This window comes from Meles meles, chromosome 13 (genome assembly GCF_922984935.1).
Source record: "Meles meles chromosome 13, mMelMel3.1 paternal haplotype, whole genome shotgun sequence".
Lineage (NCBI taxonomy): Eukaryota > Metazoa > Chordata > Mammalia > Carnivora > Mustelidae > Meles > Meles meles.
Genome location: NC_060078.1, coordinates 33,367,107 through 33,391,594, shown reverse-complemented (window position 1 = coordinate 33,391,594; position 24,488 = coordinate 33,367,107). Strand labels below are relative to the sequence as shown.

General features: G+C 36.6%; 1 protein-coding gene across 1 annotated transcript in view; it reads right to left on the bottom strand.

Moving 5' to 3' along the window:
- MCU (mitochondrial calcium uniporter) overlaps positions 1–24,488 on the bottom strand; it is a 205,045-nt gene that overhangs the window by 39,653 nt on the left and 140,904 nt on the right. The window contains exon 2 of the mRNA XM_046027009.1: positions 3,414–3,483. Coding sequence (XP_045882965.1) covers positions 3,414–3,483 — 70 coding nt within the window. The remainder of the gene's footprint in view (positions 1–3,413; positions 3,484–24,488) is intronic.

Sequence of the window (24,488 nt, the reverse complement as noted above, 5' to 3'; positions counted from 1 at the left end):
GGGAGATGCAGACTCCCCACAGAGCAGGGAGCCTGACGCAGGACAGGAATTTTTAATAACCTTTCATTACTAGAATCATTTGCCCTCAAACAATTCTTTTAAGAAATGTTGTACCTTTTGTTAACTACAAAATAAACACAACTGTCTACCCCAAATTCCCAGTACAGGGTTAATTCAGTGGCATTACATTCTGGAAAGAGAAATGAAGACAGCCAGAAGAGACTATTTTCCTTGCTCTTATTCTAGATCTCCTTTGTCACTGTCCCAATTGCTATGGTGAAGATCTGTCCCAGCTTAAACTACTAAAGATTGTCAGGAAAAGTCTGGTTGTCCCCTTTTCATCCTCAAGAGTATCCTGGCTTGGATGATCAATTGTACATTCAACCAGTCTGTAGCAGAATTACTCTCATCCTTAACTTTCATTGACATGAAGGGCAATTGCCCCCGAAGGTTCTGGAGATCATAAGTAGGTATAAACTGTTCAGTTGTACAGATTTCGCTGTTAGTCCTTTTGTAGTTGAAGAACAGGGGCACAGAGAAAAATGAGAAGCCTCAAGCCACACTTTTTAGATTAGAGGGCTTCAACACTACCACCAGCACTGTTAGTCGATAGAGTAAGTAGTCCTGGTGGACAAGGACCATTTCTGCAGGATAAGTGCATTTTTCTCTCTGAGGCAGTACATTTACTATTTTCTCCATTTCACAGATGAGAAAAGAGCTTTGAGAAGCTAATTACCTTACCTACGGTTATAAGGTGGTTAAATGGTGAAACAGGGATGTAAACTAATGTCTGCTTGATTCCAAACGTGTCTCTTACTTAACCTTGAAACATAATGCTTCTCCTGAAAGGGAACACAGTCATGGACATGGGTATCGCCTGTGCGCCATGTATCCAAAGCGGTTCTCCAACTGAGGGTCTGTGAGCTGGCTCGAGGGAGTCTGTATCACTAAGAAATTTTGTGTAAAATTCCATATATATCTATATATAGATATATATGTATATACTTACATATATATAGATATATATAAAACTTTTCTCTAAGAAGAGTCTAGAGCTTTCACCAGATCTTCAAAAATATTTGTGTGTAAAAAAAACCAAGAACCTGATTTTAGACTGCTTTGGTAAGAAGGTTAAACATTTAAGATAATATATACCCTTTATATCAGCTATTATAGTCACGATTAAAAGATGCATCAAATAACACAATAAGTGATTACTGAAAGGTAGTAGAGATCAGGCATATATACATGAGGTACATAAAGATAATATGGTATTTTAGGTTTTGTACTTTTAAAAAATGGGGGTCCTCGTTTAATACAGAATATGATCCAACATAAAGAAGATGTGGTATATACACACAATGGAATACTATGCAGCCATGAAAAAACACAAACTCTTGCCATCTGCAATGACGTGGATAGAACCAGAGGGTTTCATGCTAAGTGAAATAAGTCAACCAGAGAAAGACAATTATCACATGCTCTCTCTGATATGGGGAATTTGAGAGGCAGGATGAGGGTTATGGCGGGGGGGGGAAGAAAAATATAGGGAAGAAAAATATAGGGAAGAAAAAATAAAACAAGATGGGACTGGGGAGGAGACAAACCATAAGAGACTCTTAATCTCAGGAAACAAACTGAGGGTTACTGGGGGGTGGGGAGGAGGGATAGGGTGGTTGGGTTATGGACATTTGGGACGGTGTATGCTATGATGAGTGCTGTGAATTGTGTAAGACTGATGATTCCCCGATCTGTAACCCTGAAGCAAATAATTACATTATATGTTAATAAAATGATAATAATAATAAATAAAAATAATTAAAAAAAAAGAATATGATCCAGCAGCCCAAACTAAGAGCAATGAATGATGGTAGAGATGTTTACTACTGGTGGCTAACTCTATTGAAGTAGCTGTGTATTAGGCAGTTTTCCCATATGCTATACAGACCTAAGGTAAAATTGGTTTAGAAGTAAAAATAAGAGGGACGCCTGGGTGGCTCAGTTGGTTAAGTGGCTGCTTTCAGCTCAGATAATGATCCCAGGGTCCTGTGATCAAGTCCCGCATTGGGCTCCTCTCTCAGTGGGGAGCCTGCTTCTCTCTCTGCCTCTGCCTGCCACTCTTTCTGCTTGTGCTCTCTCTCTCTCTCTCTCTGACAAATAAATAAACAAATCTTAAAAAAAAAAAAAGAAGTAAAAATAAGAAAGATGTATAATTTGGGGATATAGTAAGGACAATGAGTTGCATTAAATCAATTATGTGCCTCTATTTCTTGATAACTAATACGAGTTGGTTTTCTTAAGAAGGGGGCAACAGTACTGGTAGGAATTTGGGGAGCCACACTTTTTTTTTTTTTGAAGTATGTATCTTTTCAACGCCTTATGCAACAGAGGGCAACCTACTAGCATTTACACCCTAGAACAATGTTCACCAAATACCCCAGTACAGCTGTACCATTGCTACATTACTGAAATACTTCCATATAGGGTAAAAGCAACTGCATTAAGTTCAAAGAGCTTTGGGGTGGGGGAGGGTTCTGATAACACTGTAAATATCTGTTCTAAGGAGTAACAGGGGATCCTAGGACTTGCAAAATTCCTCTGAGGCTTCTTCACTTTAGGTGTATATAAGTTTGCTAGATGCTCTTTTGATGGTTGCTTTGCCTATAAATTGATGTTTATTGTTGAAATTAGAATTCTATCAAACTAAACTTGATATAGAGGAAGTAAATATAACATTCAACCCTAAGCAAACAATCTAAGCTGTAGATGTGCAATACTAGGTAAGAGAAATGACAGTAAGGTTGTGAACATATTTCCCTACTACTGTAACAATAGCCAAAACCTTCATCCTGTTGCCAGTTTGCAGCATCATGGACATTCACAAAGGACTGTAAGTGGTCCCCAAGCGTGTGTTCATTCTTTCTCACATCAAAGAAGGGTATTAAAGCCCTGAGTCTAAGGGAAGGAAAAAAAAATCAGGGCAAGAGGTCTCAGATTTTTGAACTGCTTCTGTCTATACACTGATGACATAAAGGGGCTAGAGAGTTTGATCATGATTCATAGTAGGAAGACCCAATGGTTAGGAAATACCGAAGATGTGTTTCTGTGATCTTCACATTACCTATGTCCCCAGTTTTAAAACATAAATGAAAAGATGAGAAACAACATTCCACGATCTATGAAAACTTGATGGGTCTATTAGTTTTTCTTTCTGATCCCTCCTCTAAATTCATTGCCTCTCCATTCATATTTTATTTCTCTCCTTTAGTACTGTCCACCCCCCAGGTTCCCTTCTGATTCCAACTCCATCTTAAGCAAAGGAGTATGATTTATAAATTCATATGTTGGAGAATGTAAAACACTGAGTTAAAGAAAAAAAATTATACATAAAAAATGGATTTGCCAAAACTCACCATCAGAGGGCACAACAGTACTGCAATAAACAGCTCCCAAATTCTGCCAAGAAGAGAGCCTCTGGTGCACCTAGAAAACAAAAAAAGACACATCCATGGTCAGGACAGAGCAACAAATGTGTGTACTTATGATAGAATAATTTTTTGATTATTTAAGTAATATGTATTCTTTGCAGAAAAGTTTAAAAGTATCATTTAAGAAAGTCTCACACTCATATCATCCTAAGATCATAATAATGAATATTTTGGTTTGTTTTCAAAATTTTAAGCAAACATATTTACATATACACATATCGCACAATTGCTTTTTCATCTACTTTTTAGACACTCAATATTGGTTTTAACGGCTATCAAGTCTAACTAAACTTTTATGCTTCTTCCTCTTGCTAGCATTTAGACCTTGTATTTCCTTCATAACTAGGTGTTAAGTAGTTCTAGTATGAATTTGCTGTTATTGGGTAGAGATCTAGTCTCTCTGTTTTTTTTAATTTAAAAAACTTGGTCAGGCAGCTTCACTCCCGGAGTCCCTAATAATTTCCTTCTTCTGAAGGATAAGAATATATTCTGAATATAAGAAGGAAATCACGTAAAATCTTACTACCTTCTCCAAGAGTAGTGTCATTTTGTAGATTCAGGTCTTGAACTTAGTTTCTCACAATTAAACTAAGTTTTAAAAGGAATATTAAATATGTTTCTGCCTTGTCAAATGATTCATTTATCCCGTTACCTTCCCAGCCACAGACAGTATTAAAGGAAGGCATTAACCAACTAAAAAATAATGTCTGCCTCTGAGGCTGATATAATATTCCACTCCAACAGCCCTAGAAGAAAAATCATTTAGGACTCTATGACAAGACTTAACACAATCATGATGCATAACAGAATTTATATCCTTCATATGAATATCAATTCCTGCCTCCTTCCAACTTTAGAAAGCATGCAGAAATATGAGACTGACATTTGCTAAAAATGTAAATACAGTAGTCCCCTCTTACTCACAGGGGCTATGTCCCAAGACCCCTCAGGAGATGCCTGAAACTAGGTATAGTACTAAATCCTGTATTTTTTTTCTTATACATACATGCTTAAGATAAAGTTTAATTTATGAATTAGGCTCAGGAGATTAGCAACAACAGCTGATAAAATAGAACTGTAACAATATACTGTAATAGTTAAGTAAAGGTGGTCTCTCAAAGTATCTTACTGTACTGTGCTCACCCTTCTTCTTGTAATAACGTAAAATGATAAATACGCTTACATGATGAGATAAAATGAAGTGAATGAAATCAGCATTGCAACCTAGTGTTAAAATACTAATGACCTTCTGGCCATAGGTCAGAAGGAAGATCATCTGCTTCTGGACTGTGGTTGACGATGGGTAACGAAAGTGAAACCACAGATAAGAGGGGACTACTGTAATCAATCAAAACTATTAGACTTAGCTCATAGCTGATCATGACACACTAATGTGATTTCATGCTGGTGAGAACCTTTAAGTTAATATATACAATTACTTTACTGTGACTTCCACAGTTTTTTAAAAAAGTTTCAAAACATTTAAACTTAATTTTACACACTGATTCAGGGATGCACTGGTTAAAGATGGGTGTGCTGGAAAACCCCACAATCCTGATCCTCTGCTTGAGCCCTGTAAGGGGATCCAAAGAATCCATGGACTTCATAAAGCAGTTTGAAAACTAATGCCAGAAATCAGGGGAAGATAAATCCTACCCCTTATTCTACAAATGAGAAAAATGAGACCCAGAGGGAAAGTGACTTAAGAGGCACGTATCAGGTAGAATCAGGATTTAGAATCCAGGTCTCAATACTGCTAACCATCTTCTATACAAAACACACAGGGCCTTGGTCTTATCCTCTGCAGGTCTTTTTGTTTGACTATACCTAGGTACCGTCTAGTAGTGTAATTTTATTTAAAACGCTTAAGTTATTTCTTTTAAATAGATACAAAATTCAAGAAACAAAAACTAAATAAAAAATTAAGTCTTTTAAGTCTTGGTCTTCCTCCCATCCCTGTGGACCTGCAACACAGTTCTCTCCAGAGATAACTCGTTAAATCTGAATATCCTATCAAAGACGGTGTTATATATTTACAAGCTTGTGCATATACATATATATGTATTTGCAGAGGTTTTTAAAAACACAAACGGTAGCATGCTAGAGTTTCATTACTCATCTGGCTTTTTTTTTTTTTCTAACTTAACTCACTGTTTTTAGTGACTGAATAAAATTACATTGGTTAAATAAATTTATGGTACATCTTTATGATTGGCTGTTGATAATCTTTTATTATTTTAGTACATGATACTGGAATGAAAATTCTTATGTGTAGGCACCAATATCAGAAGATAAAATACTTCAAATGCCAAGTTAAAGGTACATACACTTTAAATTTTGAAAGCTATTGCCAAACTGTTTTTCATGGAAATTTACATGAATTCACAGACCTGTAGATTATAGTCCTATTCACTAAAGGAGCATCTGATTCCTAAAACCTCCAAACCAATGTATCATTAAACTTCTTTATTTTGCCAGTATCAAAGTTGAGCAGTATTTCATTTCTTGTATTAAAAGTGAAAATTTTTACATATTTTTATCTAAGAATTAATTGTATTTGCTTTTCTATGAACTAAGTATTTACACCCTTTGCCTTTTTTTCAATTTATTGGAATATTATTTTGTAGAAATTCTTCAAATATTAAGAAAATTAGCCCTTTGTTAACATGTTGTTGCCTGATTACTTTCCTTTAAGCATTTTCCTAGTTATTCTCCAACTCTTGAACTTAGAGTCAGTATGTCTAGTGACACAACACAAATACACAATCCCATTAATTTCAAAGCAGTAGAATAGCACAGCGGGTAAAATCACAGAATTTGTAATCACCCTGCTTGAGTTTAGATTCTCATTGAATAACCTACTCCAGCTTCAACTTGGAGCAAGTTCATTAGTCTCTTTGAGCCTCAGTTTCTTCACTGAAAAATGGACAAAGAGTAATACTGGTACCTACCACATAAACTTGCTGTGAGGAGTAAAGTAAAGTATGTAAAGTATTTAGAACAGTGCCTGTCATAGAGTGACTGCTCAATAAATGTTAACTAGTTTTTTGGGGTTTGTTTGTTTTTTTTAAAGATTTTATTTATTTATTTGACAGAGAGAGATCACAAGTAGGCAGAGAGGCAGGCAGAGAGAGTGAGAGGGAAGCAGGCTCCCCACCGAGAAGAGAGCCCGATGCGGGACTCGATCCCAGGACCCTGAGATCATGACCTGAGCCGAAGGCAGTGGCTTAAACCACTGAGCCACCCAGGCGCCCCTGGGGTTTTTTTTTTGTTATGAAATTGAGATATTAACTCTAATTAACAGAAACTGACTTCTATATGATTTTGAGTATTCATATCCAAAAACCTTATAAGTCTTTCCATTTAAGTCTGTATTTCTGTCACTAAAAAGCATTTTAAGGTCTTCCTCACATAGATCTTGTACGTCCCTTTCCCTAATGTAATGCTTCTTGTACTAATTACTATTCGTACTAATCTTTTTTTTTTTTTAAGATTTTATTTATTTATTTGATAGAGATCACAAGTAGTCAGAGAGGCAGGCAGGGAGAAAGGAGGAAGCAGGCTCCCTGCTGAGTAGAGAGCCAAGATGCGGGGCTCAATCCCAGGACGCTGAGACCATGACCTGAGCTGAAGGCAGAGGCTTTAACCCACTGGGCCACCCAGGCGCCCCTATTTGTACTAATCTTGTCCAATAATTAGATCATGACCCCTACATTTGTTTTTAGTTTGTATATGCCTGTTATGCTTTACCTATCCTCTAATTTTGCTATTCTTTCAAAGTTTGTTTTAGAAATTATTCTAAATAATTTTTGTGATCTAATCTGGGAATCGTTCAATAGGAAAGTTTAGCCTATTTATATTTACTAATATATACTTAGTCTCCTTTCAGTCACCAAATATTATGCTATAAAATTTTATGCTTTGTTTTTATTGCTGTTCTTTCTTCTTAAAAATAGTTTACTAAATGGTTTGGGCTTGCTTTATTTTAGTTACACATGTATTTCTTCTAATAATATGGGAAGTTTACTTTGGTTTGTAGGGTTGTGCGACCAGTTTCCTGGGCAGGATCCGGGAAAGGAAGAAATCTGGTGAGAGCCCCTCCCCAAGGAAGAGCAAGGGTCCATGCCATAGGAGTCCCCCAAATTTAGAGTTTTTAAACTCAGTCACATGCCTGAGATAAAAATGCTCAGTCACAGGCCAGGTGAACAGACTTCTGATGGAAACCGGGGAGATGAGTGATTGATGCTTTTCTGTGAGGGTTCACTGAAGAGTGTGTGTGGGGGGGGGGGTGGAAGTGTGCCCAGAGGTGTGCAAATTTTCATCTCTGGCGCTAGAGAGCAGGGTGCAACCATATTCATCCAGCCCATCAGCACTGAAAACCTTCAGGGAGCAAAACAGTGCCACCTAGTGGAGCCCAGAGCTGCTTACACGGAGCCCTCGCCTCTGAGCACTGGAGGCACTTCTCCACTAGAGCAAGTCCACCTGAGAATCAGTGCAACAGGCCCCGCCTCCAGTTTACTGATCAAAGAGGGCTTCAAAACTTCAGCTCTTGGGGAAAACAGTATGTTTATACCATTCTTGTTATTTTCACTCTTTAGTCTATTGGCATTATACGTCGTTAATTTTTTCAATTCTTTTTTTTATTCGTTTTAATTTTTATATATACTTTATATGTATATATTTTTTTTCTTTCATTGTATTTATACACACATATATGTATTTATATACACATTTATATATACACATACATGTGTTTCTCTTCTTATTTGGGTATCTAGTTTCTTTTAACAGGCACACCAAAACACCCAGGATCTAGTTTAGTTTAGTTTTGTTTTCTGTTGTTGTGGTTGTTATTGTTATTTTTGTTTTTTCTCTTTCTTTCCTCTTTTCTGGACATAATGAAAAGATGTAGAAAATTACCCCAAAAGAAAGAACAGGAGGAAGTACTTACTACCAGGGATTTAATCAATATGGATATGATTAAGGTGTCTGAACTAGAACTTAAAACAACGATTATAAAGATACTAGCTGGTATTGAAAAAGGCATAGAAAAACTAGAGAATCCCTTATTCTAGAGAGAAAAAGAACTAAAATCTGGTCAAGCAAAATTAAAAATGCCAAAAAAAAAAAATTAAAAATGCTATTACCAAGATGCAGTCCCAAGTGGAGGCTATAAAAATGAGGATGAACAAAGCAGAAGAGCAAATCAGTGATACAGAAGAAAATAAGGAAACTCAAAAGAGGGAAAGAAAACTATTAGATCATGAAGGCAGACTTAGGGAACTCAGCAAAATAATATGTATATTAGTATATATATTAGTGTATATATGTATATATATGTATAATAGGAAAAAGCAAAATAATATGTATATTATGAGTCCCAGATGAGGAGGGGGAAAAGGGGCAGAAGGTTTATTTGAACAAATTAAAAATTTTTAAAGATTTTATTTATTTATTTTAGAGAGAGAGAATCTCAAGCAGACTCCATGCTGTGCATGGACCTGGACACAAGGCTTGATCCCAGGATCCTGAGATCATTACCTGAGCTGAAACCAAGAGTCAGACACTTAGAATGGGCTACCCAGGTGCTCCTGTTTGAACAAATTATAGCTGAGAACTTCCTTAATCTGGGGAAGGAAACAGATATTCAAATATAAGAGGCAGAGAACTCCCCTCAAAATCAACAAAAATAGGTCAACACCTTAACCTATATTATAGTGAAGCTTGCAAATTACAAAGATAAAGAGAAAATGTTGAAAGAAGTTCAGGACAAGAGATCCTTAACCTACAAAGTTAGACACATAACGCTAGCAGACCTGTCCACAGAAGCCTGGTAGGACAGAAAGGACTGGCATGATATAGCCAATGTGCTAAATGGGAAAAGTATGCAGCCAAGAATACTTTATCCAGCCAGGCTGTCTATTCAGAATGGAAGGAGAGATAAAGAACATCTAGGACAAACAAAAACTAAAGGAATTTGTGAACACTAAATCAGCCCTGCAAGAAATATTAAAGGGGATTTCTTTGAACACAGAGAGAACCTAAAAAGTAACAAAGACTGGAAAAGAATGGAGACAATCTGCAGGACTTTGTACGTAATACAATGGCACTAAATTCTTATCTTTCAATAATTACTGTGAATGTAAATGGACTAAAAGCTCCAATCAAAATACACAGGGTATCAGAACGGATTAAAAAAAAAAAAAACAAGACTCATTGATTTGTTGATTATGACCCATTTTGGACCCACAGACACCTCCAGATTGAAAGTGAGGAGGAGAACTATTTATCAAAATAGACATCAAAAGAAACATGGGTGGCAATCCTTATATCAGACAAACTAGATTTTAACTCAAAGACTATAATGTGAGATGAAGAAGGACACTTTTTCATAATAAAGGGTTCTATCCAACAAGAAGATCTGTTTTAAATATTTATGCCCCTAACTTTGGAGCAGCCAAATATATAAACAAATTAATAACAAAATTAAAGAAACTCACAGATGATAATACAATAATAGTAGGGGATTTAACACTAGGAGCTGGTTCTTTGAGAGAATTAATAAGATTGATAAGCCCCTAGCCAGACTTAGAAAGGACACAAATAAAATCATGAATGAAAGAAGAGAGATCGCAACCAACACCAAAGAAATACAAACAATCATAAGAGAATATTACGAGCAATTAATGCCAACAAATTAGGCAAACTAGAAGAAATGGATGCATTCCTAGAAACATATAAACTACCAAAACTGAAACAGGAAGAAATGGAAAACCTAAACAAACCTATAACCAGCAAGGTTTTTGAGTCAGTAATCAAAAATCTCCCAACAAACAAGAGTCCAGGGCCAGGTGGCCTCACAGGAGAATTCTACCAAGTACTTAAAGAAGAATTAATACCTATTCTTCTGAAACTGTTCCAAAAAAAAAGGAAGTGGGAAGAAAAACAACCAAACTCGTTCTGAGGCCATAGAATGAGTTTGGATGGTTTTGATCCCCAAACCAGACAAAGACTGCACCAATAAGGAGAATTATAGACCAATATCCCTGATGAACATGGATGCAAAATTTTTCACCAAGAGAGGAGCTAATAGGATCCAACAGTACAATAAAAGGATTATTCACCACGGCCAAGTGGAATTTATTCCTGGGTTGCAGGGATGGGTCTACATCCACAAATCAATCAATGTGATATACCACATTAATAAAAGAAAGGACAAGAACCTTATGATCCTCTCAATAGATGCAGAAAAAGCATTTGAAAAAATACAGGATCCTTTCTTGAAAAAAACCCTCCACCATGTAGGGATAGAGGGAACATCATTAAAGTCATATATGAAAGACCCACAGTGAATATCATCCTCAGAACAGAATAGAGAACCCAGAAATAGACCTTCGACTCCTTGGTCAAATAATCTTCGATAAAGCAGAGAGAATATCCAATGGAAATATCCAATGGAAAAAAGACAGTTGCTTCAACAATGGTGTTGAGAAAATTGGATAGCCACATGCAGAAGAATGAAACTGGATCACTTTCTCATACTATGCACAAAAACTGACAGCTTTTCCCCTAAGGTCAGGAATATGGCAGGGATGTCCACTCTTACCACTTTTATTCAACATTACTACGGGAAGTCATAGCCTCAGCAATCAGACAACAAAAAGAAATAAAATGTATCCAAGTCGGAAAGGAAATCAAACTTTCACTCTTCACAGACAACACAATACTCTATGTAGGAAACCTAAAAATCCACCAAAAATTGCTAGAACTGATACAGGAATTCAGCAAAGTCACAGGATATAAAATAAATTCACAGAAATCAGCTGCATATCTATATATTAACAATGAAGCAGCAGAAAGAGAAATCAAGAAACCCATTTACAATTGCACCAAAAACCCAAGATATTTAGGAATAAACCTAACCAAAAAGGTTAAGGATATGTAACTGAAAACTATAGAACGCTCATGAAAGAAATTGAGGAAGATAAAGAGAAATGGAAAAACATTCCATGTTCATGGATTAAAAGAACAAATATTGTTAAAATGTCTATGCTACCTAAAGCAATCTACAATTCAATGCAATCCCTATGAAAATACCATTAACATTTTTCACAGATCTGGAAGAAACAATCCTAAAATTTGTATGGAACCAGAAAAGACCCCAAATAGCCAAAGTTATGTTGAAAAAGAAAGCCAAAACTGAAGGCATCAAATTCTGGACTTCAAGCTCTATTACAAAGCTGTAATCATCAAGAAAGTACGGCACTGGCACAAAAACAGACACATAGATCAAGGGCACAGAATACAGAACCCAGAAGCAGACCCTCAACTTTATGGTCAAATAATCTTCAACAAAGCAGAAAAGAACATCCAATGGAAGAAAGTCTCTTCAACAAGTGGTGTTGGGAAAATTGGACAGCCACATGCAGAAGAATGAAACTGGACCACTTTCTTATACCATACACAAAAATAAACTCAAAAATGGATGAAAGACCTAAATATGAGACAGGAATCCATCAAAATCCTAGAGGAGAACAAAGGCCTTGACCTTGCCCGCAGCAACTTCTTGCTAGACATGTCTCCAAATGCTAGGGAAACAAAAGCAAAAATGAGCTATTGGGACTTCATCAGGATAAAAAGTTTTGCACAACAAAGAAACAATCCACAAGGGGCACCTGGGTGGCTCAGTCGTTAAATGTCTGCTTTCAGCTCAGGTCGTGATCCCAGGGTCCTGGAACTCACCCTGGAACTCCCAGGGTCCCGCACCGGCACTGCTCGGCAAGAAGCCTGCTTCTCCCTCTTCCACTCCCCCTGCTGTGTTCCCTCTTTCATTGTGTCTCTCTCTGTCAAGTAAATAAAATTTAAAAGAAGAAGAAGAAGAGGAGGAGGAGGAGGAAGAAACAATCCACAAAACTAAAAGGCAACCTATGGAATAGGAAAAGATATTTGCAGATGACATCACCTAAAGAGCTAGTATCCAAAATCTATTAAAAAAAAAAAAAACAAAACAACAACTTATCAAAACGGGATGCCTGGGTGGCTCAGTGGGTTAAAGCCTCTGCCTTCAGCTCAGGTCATGATCCCAGAGTGCTGGGATCAAGCCCCACATCGGGCTCTCTGCTCCGCAGGGAGCCTGCTTCTTCCTCTCTCTCTCTCTGCCTGCCTCTCTGCCTACTTGTGATCTCTGTCAAATAAATAAATAAAATCTTTAAAAAAAAAAAAACCACAAGCTTATCCAAAAAAAAAAAAAGAACTTATCAAGCTCAACACCCCCAAAACCAAAAAATTCAGTCAAGAAGTGTGCAGAAGACATGAACAGACATTTCTTCAAAGAAGACGTACAAATGGCTAACAGGCACATGAAAAAAACGCTCAACATCACTTGTCATCAGGGAAATACAAATCAAAACCACAACGAGATACCACCTCACACGGCCAATGTGTGATTGAGAATGATGAAATTTAGCAACTCAGGAAACAACAGCTGTTGGCAAGGATAAGGAGAAAGAGGTACTTTCTTACACAGTTGGTGGGAATGCAAACTGGTACAGCAACTCTGAAAAACAGCATGGAGGTTCCTCAAACAGTTAAAAACAGAACAACCTTATGACACAGCAATTGCACTACCAAGTACTTATCCAAAAGATACTAATATAGTGATTTGAAGGGGCACATGCACCCCAATGTTTATGGCAACAATGTCCAAAATAGCCAAAATATGGAAAGAACCTAGATGTCCATTGACAGATGAATGGATAAAGATGTGGCATAATGGGGTGCCTGGGTGGCTGAATTGTTAAAGTATCTGCCTTCGGCTCAGGTCATGATCTCAGGGTCCTGGGATAGAGCCCCACGCCAGGCTCCCCACTCAGCAGGCAGTCTACTTCTCCCTCTGACCCTCCCCTCACTTGTTCTCACTCATATGCTCTCTCTTTAATAAATAAAATCTTAAAAAAAAAAAAGATGTAGTACTTACTGAGCCATCAAAAAGAATGAAATCTTGTCATTTGCAATGATGTGGATAGAAGTAGAGGGTATTATGCTAAGTGAAGTAAGTCAGTCAGGGAAACACAAACACCACATTATTTCACCCATATGTGGAATTTAAGAAACAAGATAGAAGAGCATAGGGGAAGGGAAGGAAAAATAAGATAAGATAAAAACAGAGGGAGGCAAACCATAAGAGACTCTTAACTACAGGAAACAAACTGAGGGTTGCTGGAGGGGAGGGGATAGGGGGATGGGATAACTGGGTGGTAGGCATTAAGGAGGGCACTTGACGTAATAAGCACTGGGTATTATATGCAACTGATGAATCACTAAATTTTACTCCTGAAACTAATACACTATATGTTAACTAAATGGAATTTAAATAAAAATATTTTTTAAATGTCAATCCTCACAACTGGTACTCCTGATATAGATAGCTAGATAGATAGAGATTTATACAGATATACAGATTTATACAGATATACAGAGATCTACAGAGATAGATGGAGATTTACAGACTTCCTGTCTCTATTATGAGCAGTGATGAACTTAATGTAACTATGCCTTTTTAAAAAAAAAAAGGTTTTACTTACTTATTTATTTGAGAGAGAGCGAGCGCTACTGGGGAGAGGGGCAGAGGGAGTGGGAGAGAGAATCCCAAGCAGCCTCCACGCTGAACATGGAACCTGACATGGGGCTTGATCTCATGACACAGAGATCATGACCTGAGATGAAATCAAGAGTTGGACGTTTAATCACCTGAGCCACTCAGTTGCCCCTAATTACGCCTCTTTTTTTCCCTGCCCTCTACAATACAGTTTAGTTTATATTACTTCTCTTAAGTGCTTATCTATTTATCTATTATCATTTACTTACCTATATACCCCACACCCTGGATTTATTGATTTTAAACATCTTTTGGTAATGTTATAAAACAGAAGGTTTATACCATTCTATATCACTTTTGTCCCTCACTCTTCCAACTTTTGTTAGTTATATCAATACTACTTTGTCAAGGTTTTAAATATTCATATTTGCTCTATAAAACCTAATCTAACCTTCACATTTATTTTAGTCTTAATTTTATGGATCAGTGGACTCTGCTCACTACCAATACTTTAACTATAGTTTCTTCCTTCCATGTCTTGGTTGTCTGCACTTTCTCTTATAGAAGTAGGGCTCATGAGAATAAAATGTCCCTGAAATTTGGCAGGTTAAAAAATATCTTTGCCTTTATACTGAATTATTATTTGGACTGGCATACTATTCCTTTTTTCTTTTAAGATTTTATTTATTTATTTGAGAGAGGGAGAGCAAGCAAGCATGAGAGGGGGAAGGTCAGAGGGAGAAGCAGACCCCCTGCTGAGCAGGGAGCCCAATGTGGGACTCCATCCCGAGACTCCAGGATCATGACCTGAGCTGAAGGCAGTTGCTCAACCAACTGAGCCACCGGGCACCCAGCATATTATTCCTAAATAAATCTTTGAGGAATGCATTCAGTAAAGGGTTAGTGTTGAATGCTGCACTGGAGAAAACTGAGGTCAGATAGTTCTTTTGCAGAGCTGAACTCTCATGGCTTTTGGGGGGATCTGGAGCCATAGCTACCGTCTCTCAGAATCCTCTCACACCCCTACCCGGCCTTCACTGGATCTGGCAGCATTTTCAAATACCAGGCTTTAGGATTGCAGAGATCCCTCCAGTTGTGCTGAAGATGGACCTTGCTTTCTTATTCACTTTCTTATTTTAAGGTTACTTCAAGAGAAGGGGAAAACTGCTGCCTTTATCAGGCCATTGTTTACTTAAATAGTAACTTTCTAATATGAACATTTAAAAATATACAAAGAAATAAAGAGCACAGTGTAATCAATTTCTTCCATGTACCATCGCCTACTTCTATATTTATCAACATTTTACCAAATCTGGTTCATCTATATCCACCTAGCTTATTGCCCCCCATAATATCTTAAAGGAAGTTCCAACCAGTACATTACATTACCTGAAATTATTTCTGTATACATCTACGAAGCCATATTAAAACAGGAAGTCCTCTCTTCTGTGATTTTACAAGTTATCCTTAACAATAAAAAATGTTTTTGTGGGGCAAAGAATTGCATAAACACATGGCTGTTTATGAGTATTATTTGTTAGGTTGCTATAGAACATAGATTGGCAAATGAAACACCTGTTTTTGGAAATAAAGTTATACTGGAACACAACTGGGCCCATTTATTTACTGTCTCTCTATAGTATGTCATCAGTCATGTACTTCCCCAGTATAATGGCAGAGTAGAGTAGTTGGAACAGAGACTATACGGCCCAGAAAGTCTAAAATATTTGCCATCTGGCCCTTCAAGAAAATATTTCCTGAGCCTTGCTGTAGAATGCTACCTCTGTAGTTCTGAGGTAAATCACTTTCCCAAAGTCTTTCACAATCACTTCTATAATGACACTAGTAATTATCAAATATTATTTAGTTAAGTATTTACAAACACACATATAGGTCCTTTCCTTTCTTTAAACCTTCTAATACTGTATAGTCTAATAGGCCAATAGAAACAGAAATGATTTTGCTCTTGACATTTTTCTTTGAAACATGCAACAAGAAAAACAAACTAAAAAAGATAAAACAAAGGAGAGGACTGTACATGCCCAAGTCCAAAGAGGTACATTCTAAACTGTCTTTCATGACTCTCCTGGACTGAATATATTTCACTGTTTTAATTGTATATTCTTTTTTAAAAAAATATTATTTATTTATTTATTTGAAAGAGAGAGAGAGAGAGAGATATCACAAATAGGCAGAGAGGCAGGCAGAGAGAGAGGGGGAAGCAGGCTCTCTGCTCAGCCCCGATGTGGGGCTTGGTTCCAGGACCCTGAGACTGAGCTGAGTCTAAGGCAGAGGTTTAACCACTGAGCCACCCAGGTGCCCCTTAATTGTATATTGTAAATAAATGACAAGAATATAGAAAGCTTTTAATAAATTCTTGGCTTATGCTTAAAGTTTAAAAAAAAAAAACAACCTCAAGAAGTTTAAAAAAAGGAAAACATTCAGGCAAATGGCATGTATTTATTCACACATTTAAATTTCATAGGCAGAGATGAAGATTAAGGTTAAGAAAGCAAATATTCAAATGTGCAATAATTTTAAGAGTAAATTTGAAGGCACAATCAATGACAAATGAATAAGGTAATTTGGTGTCAGTATGATTCCTTGGAAAGAAAAAACAAGTTCATACTTCTGGTACAAAATAGTCCACGGAGTGCCTGGGTGGCTCAGTTGGTTAAGCATAAGACTCTTGATTTCAGCTCAGGTCATGATCTCCCCTACTCAGCAGGAAGCCTGATTGAGGATTTCTCCTCAATCTCCCCTCTTCCTGCTTGTGCTCCCCCTCTCCTCCTCCTCTAAAATAAATGCATAAATCTTTTAAAAAAATAGCCCACATTTTTTTTCTTTTGTTCTTTTTTGTTGTTGTTTTGTTCAAGTAATCTCTATTTGAACTCACAACCCCAAGTTCAAGAGTTGCATGCTCCCCCAACTGAGCTAGCCAGGTGCCCTAAACAATTATTCACATCTTTGATAACTAATTTGAGAACTTCTGGGAACAACAGGGGCTTGTCGTTAAATATAAAATCTGCTCTGGTACTACAATCATTTCTTAAATCTTAACCCCAGGAAAAGAAAAATGCTGGCATTATCAAGTTAGAGTCAGCCTATAAAACACTATAACATATTTTCCCAAATCATAAAATTCAAGCTAATAAAAAAATCAAACTTTAGTCTTATAAAAAGACATTTCATGCCCTCAGAGCAAATGACTAAATTCAAGTCAAAACTTACTTTAAAACTTGACTACTATCAGAAATTTATGCAACTTCCCCTACACTCACCTTTCACTGGTCAGAAGAGCAAACTCAGCAACTATTTCTGTTAGCAACTTGGGAAGAATGCAAAGTCTATATAACCTGGCAATAACCCCAAAATATTCATAGCCAGTTAGACACTAGACCATAGGGGTTAAAACAAAAGAAGGGGGGGGGGAAGGAGAGAAAGGAATACAGAAAAGAAAGAAAAAGGCAGTTCCTTTTTTGCCCAATTCTATTTATTTAAAAAATCTTAGATTAACACTGTAAAACTATTTCAGTTGACCTCAAGCGAGTGTCAAAAAGAAAACCAGAGGCCCAGGATGGCATCACTCAGGCTGAGACCCCAAACCGGGACTTTACATATAGACGTAAGTGCAGTTTCAACTTCCCACAGAAATGAGTCTTAACTGGTCATCAAGAATTTTCTAATGGATGCCACTGAATCTGCCAGCAAGGCCTTCTCCATCCCCAAAGGAAGATAAGATACTCTGTAACGATAAGACCCTCTGTTCTTCTCTCTAAGGAATAATCCTTTCCTTTTGCTAATAACTTCCCTGCCCCAACCTCCTTCTTATAAAAAACTTCCATTTTGTACAACTCCTTGGGGCTCCCCTGTACTTGTTGGATGGGATGCTGCCTGATGCATGAGTTGTTTAATAAAGCCAATCAGATCTTCAAATCTACTCAGCTGAACTTTGATTTTTAACACAAGACAAACCTACAACAGCTTCAGTTACTTGGCATCAGTTTTCCCCACATTCTTGATGTAATACAATTGTTGAAGCATCACATCTTTGATAATTTTTCCCACTTCAACTATATCAATACATTGAAATAAGCACCATGACTCCAAATCCTCAAGATCTGCTGTATGGGAAAACACTAAAAGACTTGGGCCCAGATCCAGTTTACTATCAATTTCTACCCCTAAGTCTCAGTATCCTCATTTGTTAAATATTAACACCAGCAATGACAAAAAAAATTGACAACTTCACAAAGCTGATTTCATTTAAGGATAAGTGACAATATAAATATGACAACATTTGAATGACTAATATCCTACCAAAATGTAAGATATTCAAAAATATAAACTCAAAATAATCTTCAATCTCCTTAAAAGACTATTACTGAAAAGAATTTAGTGAGTATAATGTATTTTGAAAGCCACATCTACCTCTAAACAAAAACATACAATATAAATACCTTATGCTAAAGATAGAAAGATAAAGGTAAGGTTTTAAAAGAGAATCTCTTCATAAAAAGAGAGAGAGAGAGAAAGAGAGAATCTCTTCAGGTAGCACCATAAAAAATATTTAAAGGGTTAAGACTACAGATAGGGCCTATTTAATTCTTCTTTCAGTAACTCACCAAGGAAACAAAGTTTCTTATGCAGTTTAGTGAAGGTGCCATTAATATTTTGTGAGTTAAATTATGTTACAGTTTAATATTGGAAAATTATTTTCTCCTTGGAAATAACAGTTACTATATTTTATTATAATACAGGTAACACTTCCCCGACTAGAACATATTGTTACTTTATAATGGAAGTCAGGATTCAATTTATATACCTTTGATTTCCAAGAGAATTTCTTATCTATAAAACAAGGCAATATGAAGCTTTTCTTTCTTTCTTTTTTTTTTTTTGAAGGACCTTTGTTGCATCTGGTCAACATCAATTTTTGATTTAGGATATTAAATCTAGTTCCCAAATTAACAATAAGGTTCTTTAAAAATTAATACTTGTGGGGCACCTGGGTGGCTCAGTGGGTTAAAGCCTCTGCCTTCGGCTCAGGTCATGACTCAGGGTCCTGGGATCGAGCCCCGCATCGGGCTCTCTGCTCAGTGGGGAGCCTGCTTTCCCCCCCACCACCGCCCCACCACCTGCCTCTCTGCCTACTTGTGATCTCTGTCAAATAAATTTTAAAAATCTTAAAAAAAGTTTAATACTTGTTCACGGATATGGGGAACAAAGGCTATATATATATATATATATATATATAGTGACCTTCCTCCAGGAACTCAACTGCCTCAAGGTTAATACTTTGCTAAGGGCAAAAGGCAAGTTTAGTTTAACATTAGCACGACCTCCATGATCCTTTAAGTCTCCTTTAACATATAAAAATTCCTCTGGAATTTCCCTTATCTCTACCACTCCCCCCCTCAAAGATATGTTAGCAATCATCCTCCAAGCATATGGCCCATTGATTTGTATCTGAAGAGTCTCATGACTAAGGTTTTTCTACATAGTAGTGAATGACTTTTCCTAACAACAGCAAGCTCCTCAAGGTCCTAGAAACCTTGCTTCAAATTCCTTAGAGACTTATGCTATCCCTAACCCTCTTCCAACTTCAAAGTACATAATTAGCCACTCCTCATAACCCCAGTGCAGCTCTTTCTGCTCATGGGTCCTGTCCTCGTGCTTTAATAAAACCATCTTTTCGCACTAAAGACACTTCAAGAATTCTTTGTTTACTCCGAACCCCAACAGTTTCACGTCATTCACCATGCTCATAGTGCTTTGAGGATCAAATAATATAACATATGTAAAAGCATACAGGCAAGACCTTAACCATAAAATTCTGCACCACTGCTGATCTAGCAATAGATTAAAATAATCAGAGCACTAAAACCTTAACTGTAACTAGCTGTGCCTCACATTTTCCAACATAATATAAACTGCTGAAAGGTCATTTCTTTTATCCTAATAAACACAAATATTTATCTGTTTAACTGTATCAAGAAATGCTTATTGGGGCGCCTGGGTGGCTCAGTCACTAGGCATCTGCCTTCAGCTCAGGTCATGATCCCAGAGTCCTGGGATCGAGCCCCACATCGGGTTCCCTGTTCGGTGGGAAGCCTGCTTCTCCCTCTCCCACTCTCCCTGCTTCTGTTCCCTCTCTTGCTGTGTCTCGCTCTGTCAAATAAATAAAATCTTAAAAAAAAAAAGTAACGCTTATTAATGCCAATTCTCTTACATTAGGTCTTGAAATTAATAACTAGGTTTTAAGACTTAAAAGATTAGTGATATTTCTAGTATATCACTACTTAACAAACAAGATAATTTGGCATGAATTAACTTCCTTGATATATAATGTTTCTATTTTAGATTTTGGTATTACTTCAAAATTACAATGTATGGTTTATACTGTGCAAGAACCAGAGTCCAATATCTACTAAAACTTCAGTGTAGAGTCTAGATCCCCAGTATGTGAGGCAACTCTACACCTCTATTTGGAATGTGTTTATATCTTAATGGTTGCTACATTTCCCCCCTGTGGATGCACTTTTACTCCCTTGGGTCTCATGAAAAATATGTTAATGAAACCAGAGCAAGGAATTCTGCTTTTCTTTTTTAAGATTTTATTTATTTATTTGACAGAGAGAGAGAGCACAAGTAGGCAGAGAGGCAGGCAGAGAGAGAGGAGGAAGCAGGCTCCCCACTGAGCAGAGAGCCCAATGTGGGACTTGACCCCAGGACCTTGGGATCATGACCTGAGCTGAAAGCAGAGGCTTTAACCCACTGAGTCACCCAGGCGCCCCGAATTCTGCTTTTCTTAAGCGACAACCTTCCTTCTCCATAGTGAAATAGAAAGTTCTTTTATACCTTGTTCCTTTCCTCCGATTTATTAAGAACCTACATTCACACACGCAAAAAAATTTTGGCCTCTTTATACCACCTTTTCTGGGTTTTTAAACAACTATTATTTCACCCAACGTTTTATTATAAAACTTCTCAAACATGCAGTAAAATTGAAAAAATTTTCCAGTGAGTTAAATTATAGTTTATAATTTACACCCTTTTTGCCCTTCACCTAGATTCAATATTATGTTATCTATCCATTCCTTTAAATTTTACAAAAATCTTTCATTCTTACAGCTTATCAATTTTAAATGCATTACCTTCTCCAACTCCAGATCCTTTACAACTCTTCTGCACTGCTCTCAGATTTTGTCCTTACCTGCTTTCACCTGTCATAGTGTATTCTAATTGTCTGTTTAGATGTCTGCCTTCCCTTTGGAGTAATGATCACCCTGAAGACTACTTTCATTTCTTTACATATTGTTACCCTCCCCACCCCCCATACCCTAGGAGAAAACAGAAGCTTACTAAATATTTATTTGCAGTGTCTTTGTCTTCTTCCTTATACCTCAATATCATTGACAAGTTTTACACTTCGCTTTGTCCCCTGGTTTTCCTCCCTTGGAAATTATCACTGACTTTTATTTTACTGCTAAAGTACCCTGAGAAATAAGGAAGTAATTTTGATTTCTGTAAGCATTTTGGGAGATATACAGAGTGTCAATTTCTTCATGTACATACTAAATATCTATTTTATTTTTAGCTGCTGTCATTGTGTAAATGTATTCCATGTTGTATTGGGATGGCCATTAAACTGCTAATCATTGTTTTTAAATTACACAAAAAACCAGATGCAAAATCCTCAAAGGACTCACTGTCACATAAAACCTAGCTAGCTAGCATTTGTACCTTTCAACAATCACTTGTACAATTCAGAGCAGCATAAAGATCTAGACATAAGGTAATGAAATCAGAAATATAAACCACACTGGAACATGAACTATCAATAAGTGTTAAAGGAATACATGAAGGTTTGAAAGATATTTTAACTGAGAGTAAAACTGGAACTTAATTGGTTGTTCTTTTTGATTGACAGTTCAATTTGGCTACAGCTATTTTTATCACCTGAATTCGTATTTCCCTCCATAGAACCACTGAAGTTTGGAAGCTCAGTATTTGTTGATATAACAATATTGGAGAAATAAGTAGTCGCATCTATAAATTAATATAATGGGATAAAACTCCCATTTCTGAAGTGGCATAAAAGTTAGGAAAATAACAACTTTTAGAAATACTTTGTTTTTGCTTGATGATGAGTAAACAGGATTAGTTATATTACTCTCTATACTCTATATAACTGAAATATTTTGTAGTTTTCTCTACTTTGCTAGTGTCTGGGGGCTATGAGACTTCTGGCTTGTTCTAGATAACTGCCGCTAAAAATATCCTCCACGGGCACGTATTGCATGGAGCACTGGGTGTTGTGCAAAAACAATGAATACTGTTACGCTGAAAAAATAAATAAATTTAAATACTGAAAAAAAAAATACCCTCCACACATCTACAGCATCAGCATCAGATAAACATGTTAGAAATGCAGATCTCGGGCCCCACTTTAGACTTATCTAATCACAACCTGCATTTTAACAAGACCACTAGGAAATTCATACGCACATTCAAGTTTGAGAAACACCACTATCGCTCACCCAGCTGAGTCTCAAGGGGGGGTTACATTAGATGGCTAGATGCAGTACTCTCAGACCTTTTACCTTTCTTGTTCAACCATATCCCAGCATAAGAATCTAGGGGTTGTGGGGAGGCAACATGACATACTAGAAAAAATATAACACTCAGAATCTGAAAAGTGAGGTTGTAGTCTCATCTCTAGTTATGTGACCCTGAACCTTAGTTCTTCTCGTTTGTAAAATGAATGAGTTACACAACATACATTGTAAGGCCCTTCCAACTCAAAAAGTCTATGAATTTATGAATAAAAATATCAACAGATATTTAAGGAAATGGCTTAACTATATGTGATATCTCAAGGAAGTGGGCCCACTTTCAATGCTATAGGGCCTTGTCCATCAATTCCTTCATATTTATTTAGGTTTGAAAATCAACCTCTATCTTTCACTTTCACACTTGGTTTCTGGAAGATACATACTGGTGAATAACTTAGGAAGTGGGTGGCTGCTATTAATAATTTCCCTTACTGCTTCCTTTGTTCTTAAGTGCTGATAAAACACAGGTAATAGACAGGATTCAGGAAAAAGTAAAATCAGATCTGTGTTTTGTGTAAGAGGAAGAGAACGTTATTGCTCTTGAGAAAAACATGGCTGGAACATTTAGAGGTAAAGATTATGATGCCTGACACTGTCAGTGGATCAAAAAATAATAAAATTCATGTGTGTGTGTGTGTGTGTGTGTGTCTGTGTGTGTCTGTGTGTGCGCACGCGCCCACAGTGTGTGTGGGGGGGATAATAAAGCAAATGTGGCAAAATATTAATAACTGATGAATCTAGGTGAAGAGCATAAGATCATAAGACTATACGTTGTACTCTTTCTGTAATTTTTTGTAGGTTTGAAATTTTTTTCCAAATAAAGTTCAGAGAGAAAAAAATTAACATAAATATATTATCTCCTAACCCTAAAATGCCCTGTTGTAGTCTCTCTTTCTTAAAGTAAAATATAGATTTATTTTTCTGTAACCTTTAAAATGCAAGAGGAAAGTTAGGTTAGAAGGGGAAAAAATAATTATTTAGACGATTATAAAGAAGTGTAAGTGCAACTTATGCTACCATGTTGCTTCTTTATTTTGTCTTTTGGTTACAGACTTGCTTAATATTCTTCCTATCTAAGGATAAAATAAAAGGGGTGAAAGAAGTGGTGAGAAGTTGCCTCATTATCTTTCTTATATTAATGAAGTAAACAAGTTTAAGCCAAAAGTAGGCCTTGTATGATTTTCAGTTTTGCTCTAGCTTTAGCTAATAATGAAAAAGAATGTAGTGATCACTCACAAATAAAAATAACTACAGGCCTTTTTAACTCCCCTGCAAGAAGAGGGATACAACAGCTGCTATAAAAATCACTCTCCACCCTCCCATGTGCTGTGTAATTGTAATAGACTTATACCATGAGAAGACCAAAACATAAAAAGGGAAAGAGCAAAGTGGTTGGTTTTGTTTCAAAATTCCTTTTCCATTTCCTGTAAGTTACTTTACTGAATTAAAAACAAAATAAACACACTGCCTGTATTTCTAACCTAACTGTCCTGTTTATTGTAAATCTCAATCCAAAATTCCAATAATAGACTCATGTACTAGCTGACTACTAATGTTTCTTCAGTCCCTCTAGACTTTCCCTAACAGGAATACCATAAGAACAATAAATCCATCTTCAGATAATTAGAGATTTAAAAAAATTCCCAAGTTTTGTTTTTAACACTCTGGTGTTAAAAACACAGATTTTTATAAACTTTCCTCCTTCTATTTACCTTTCCCGAAGGGGATTTATTTTAATTTGCTTAATTTTAAAAAATATCTTTAACAAAGCCATTCTAGGGTATA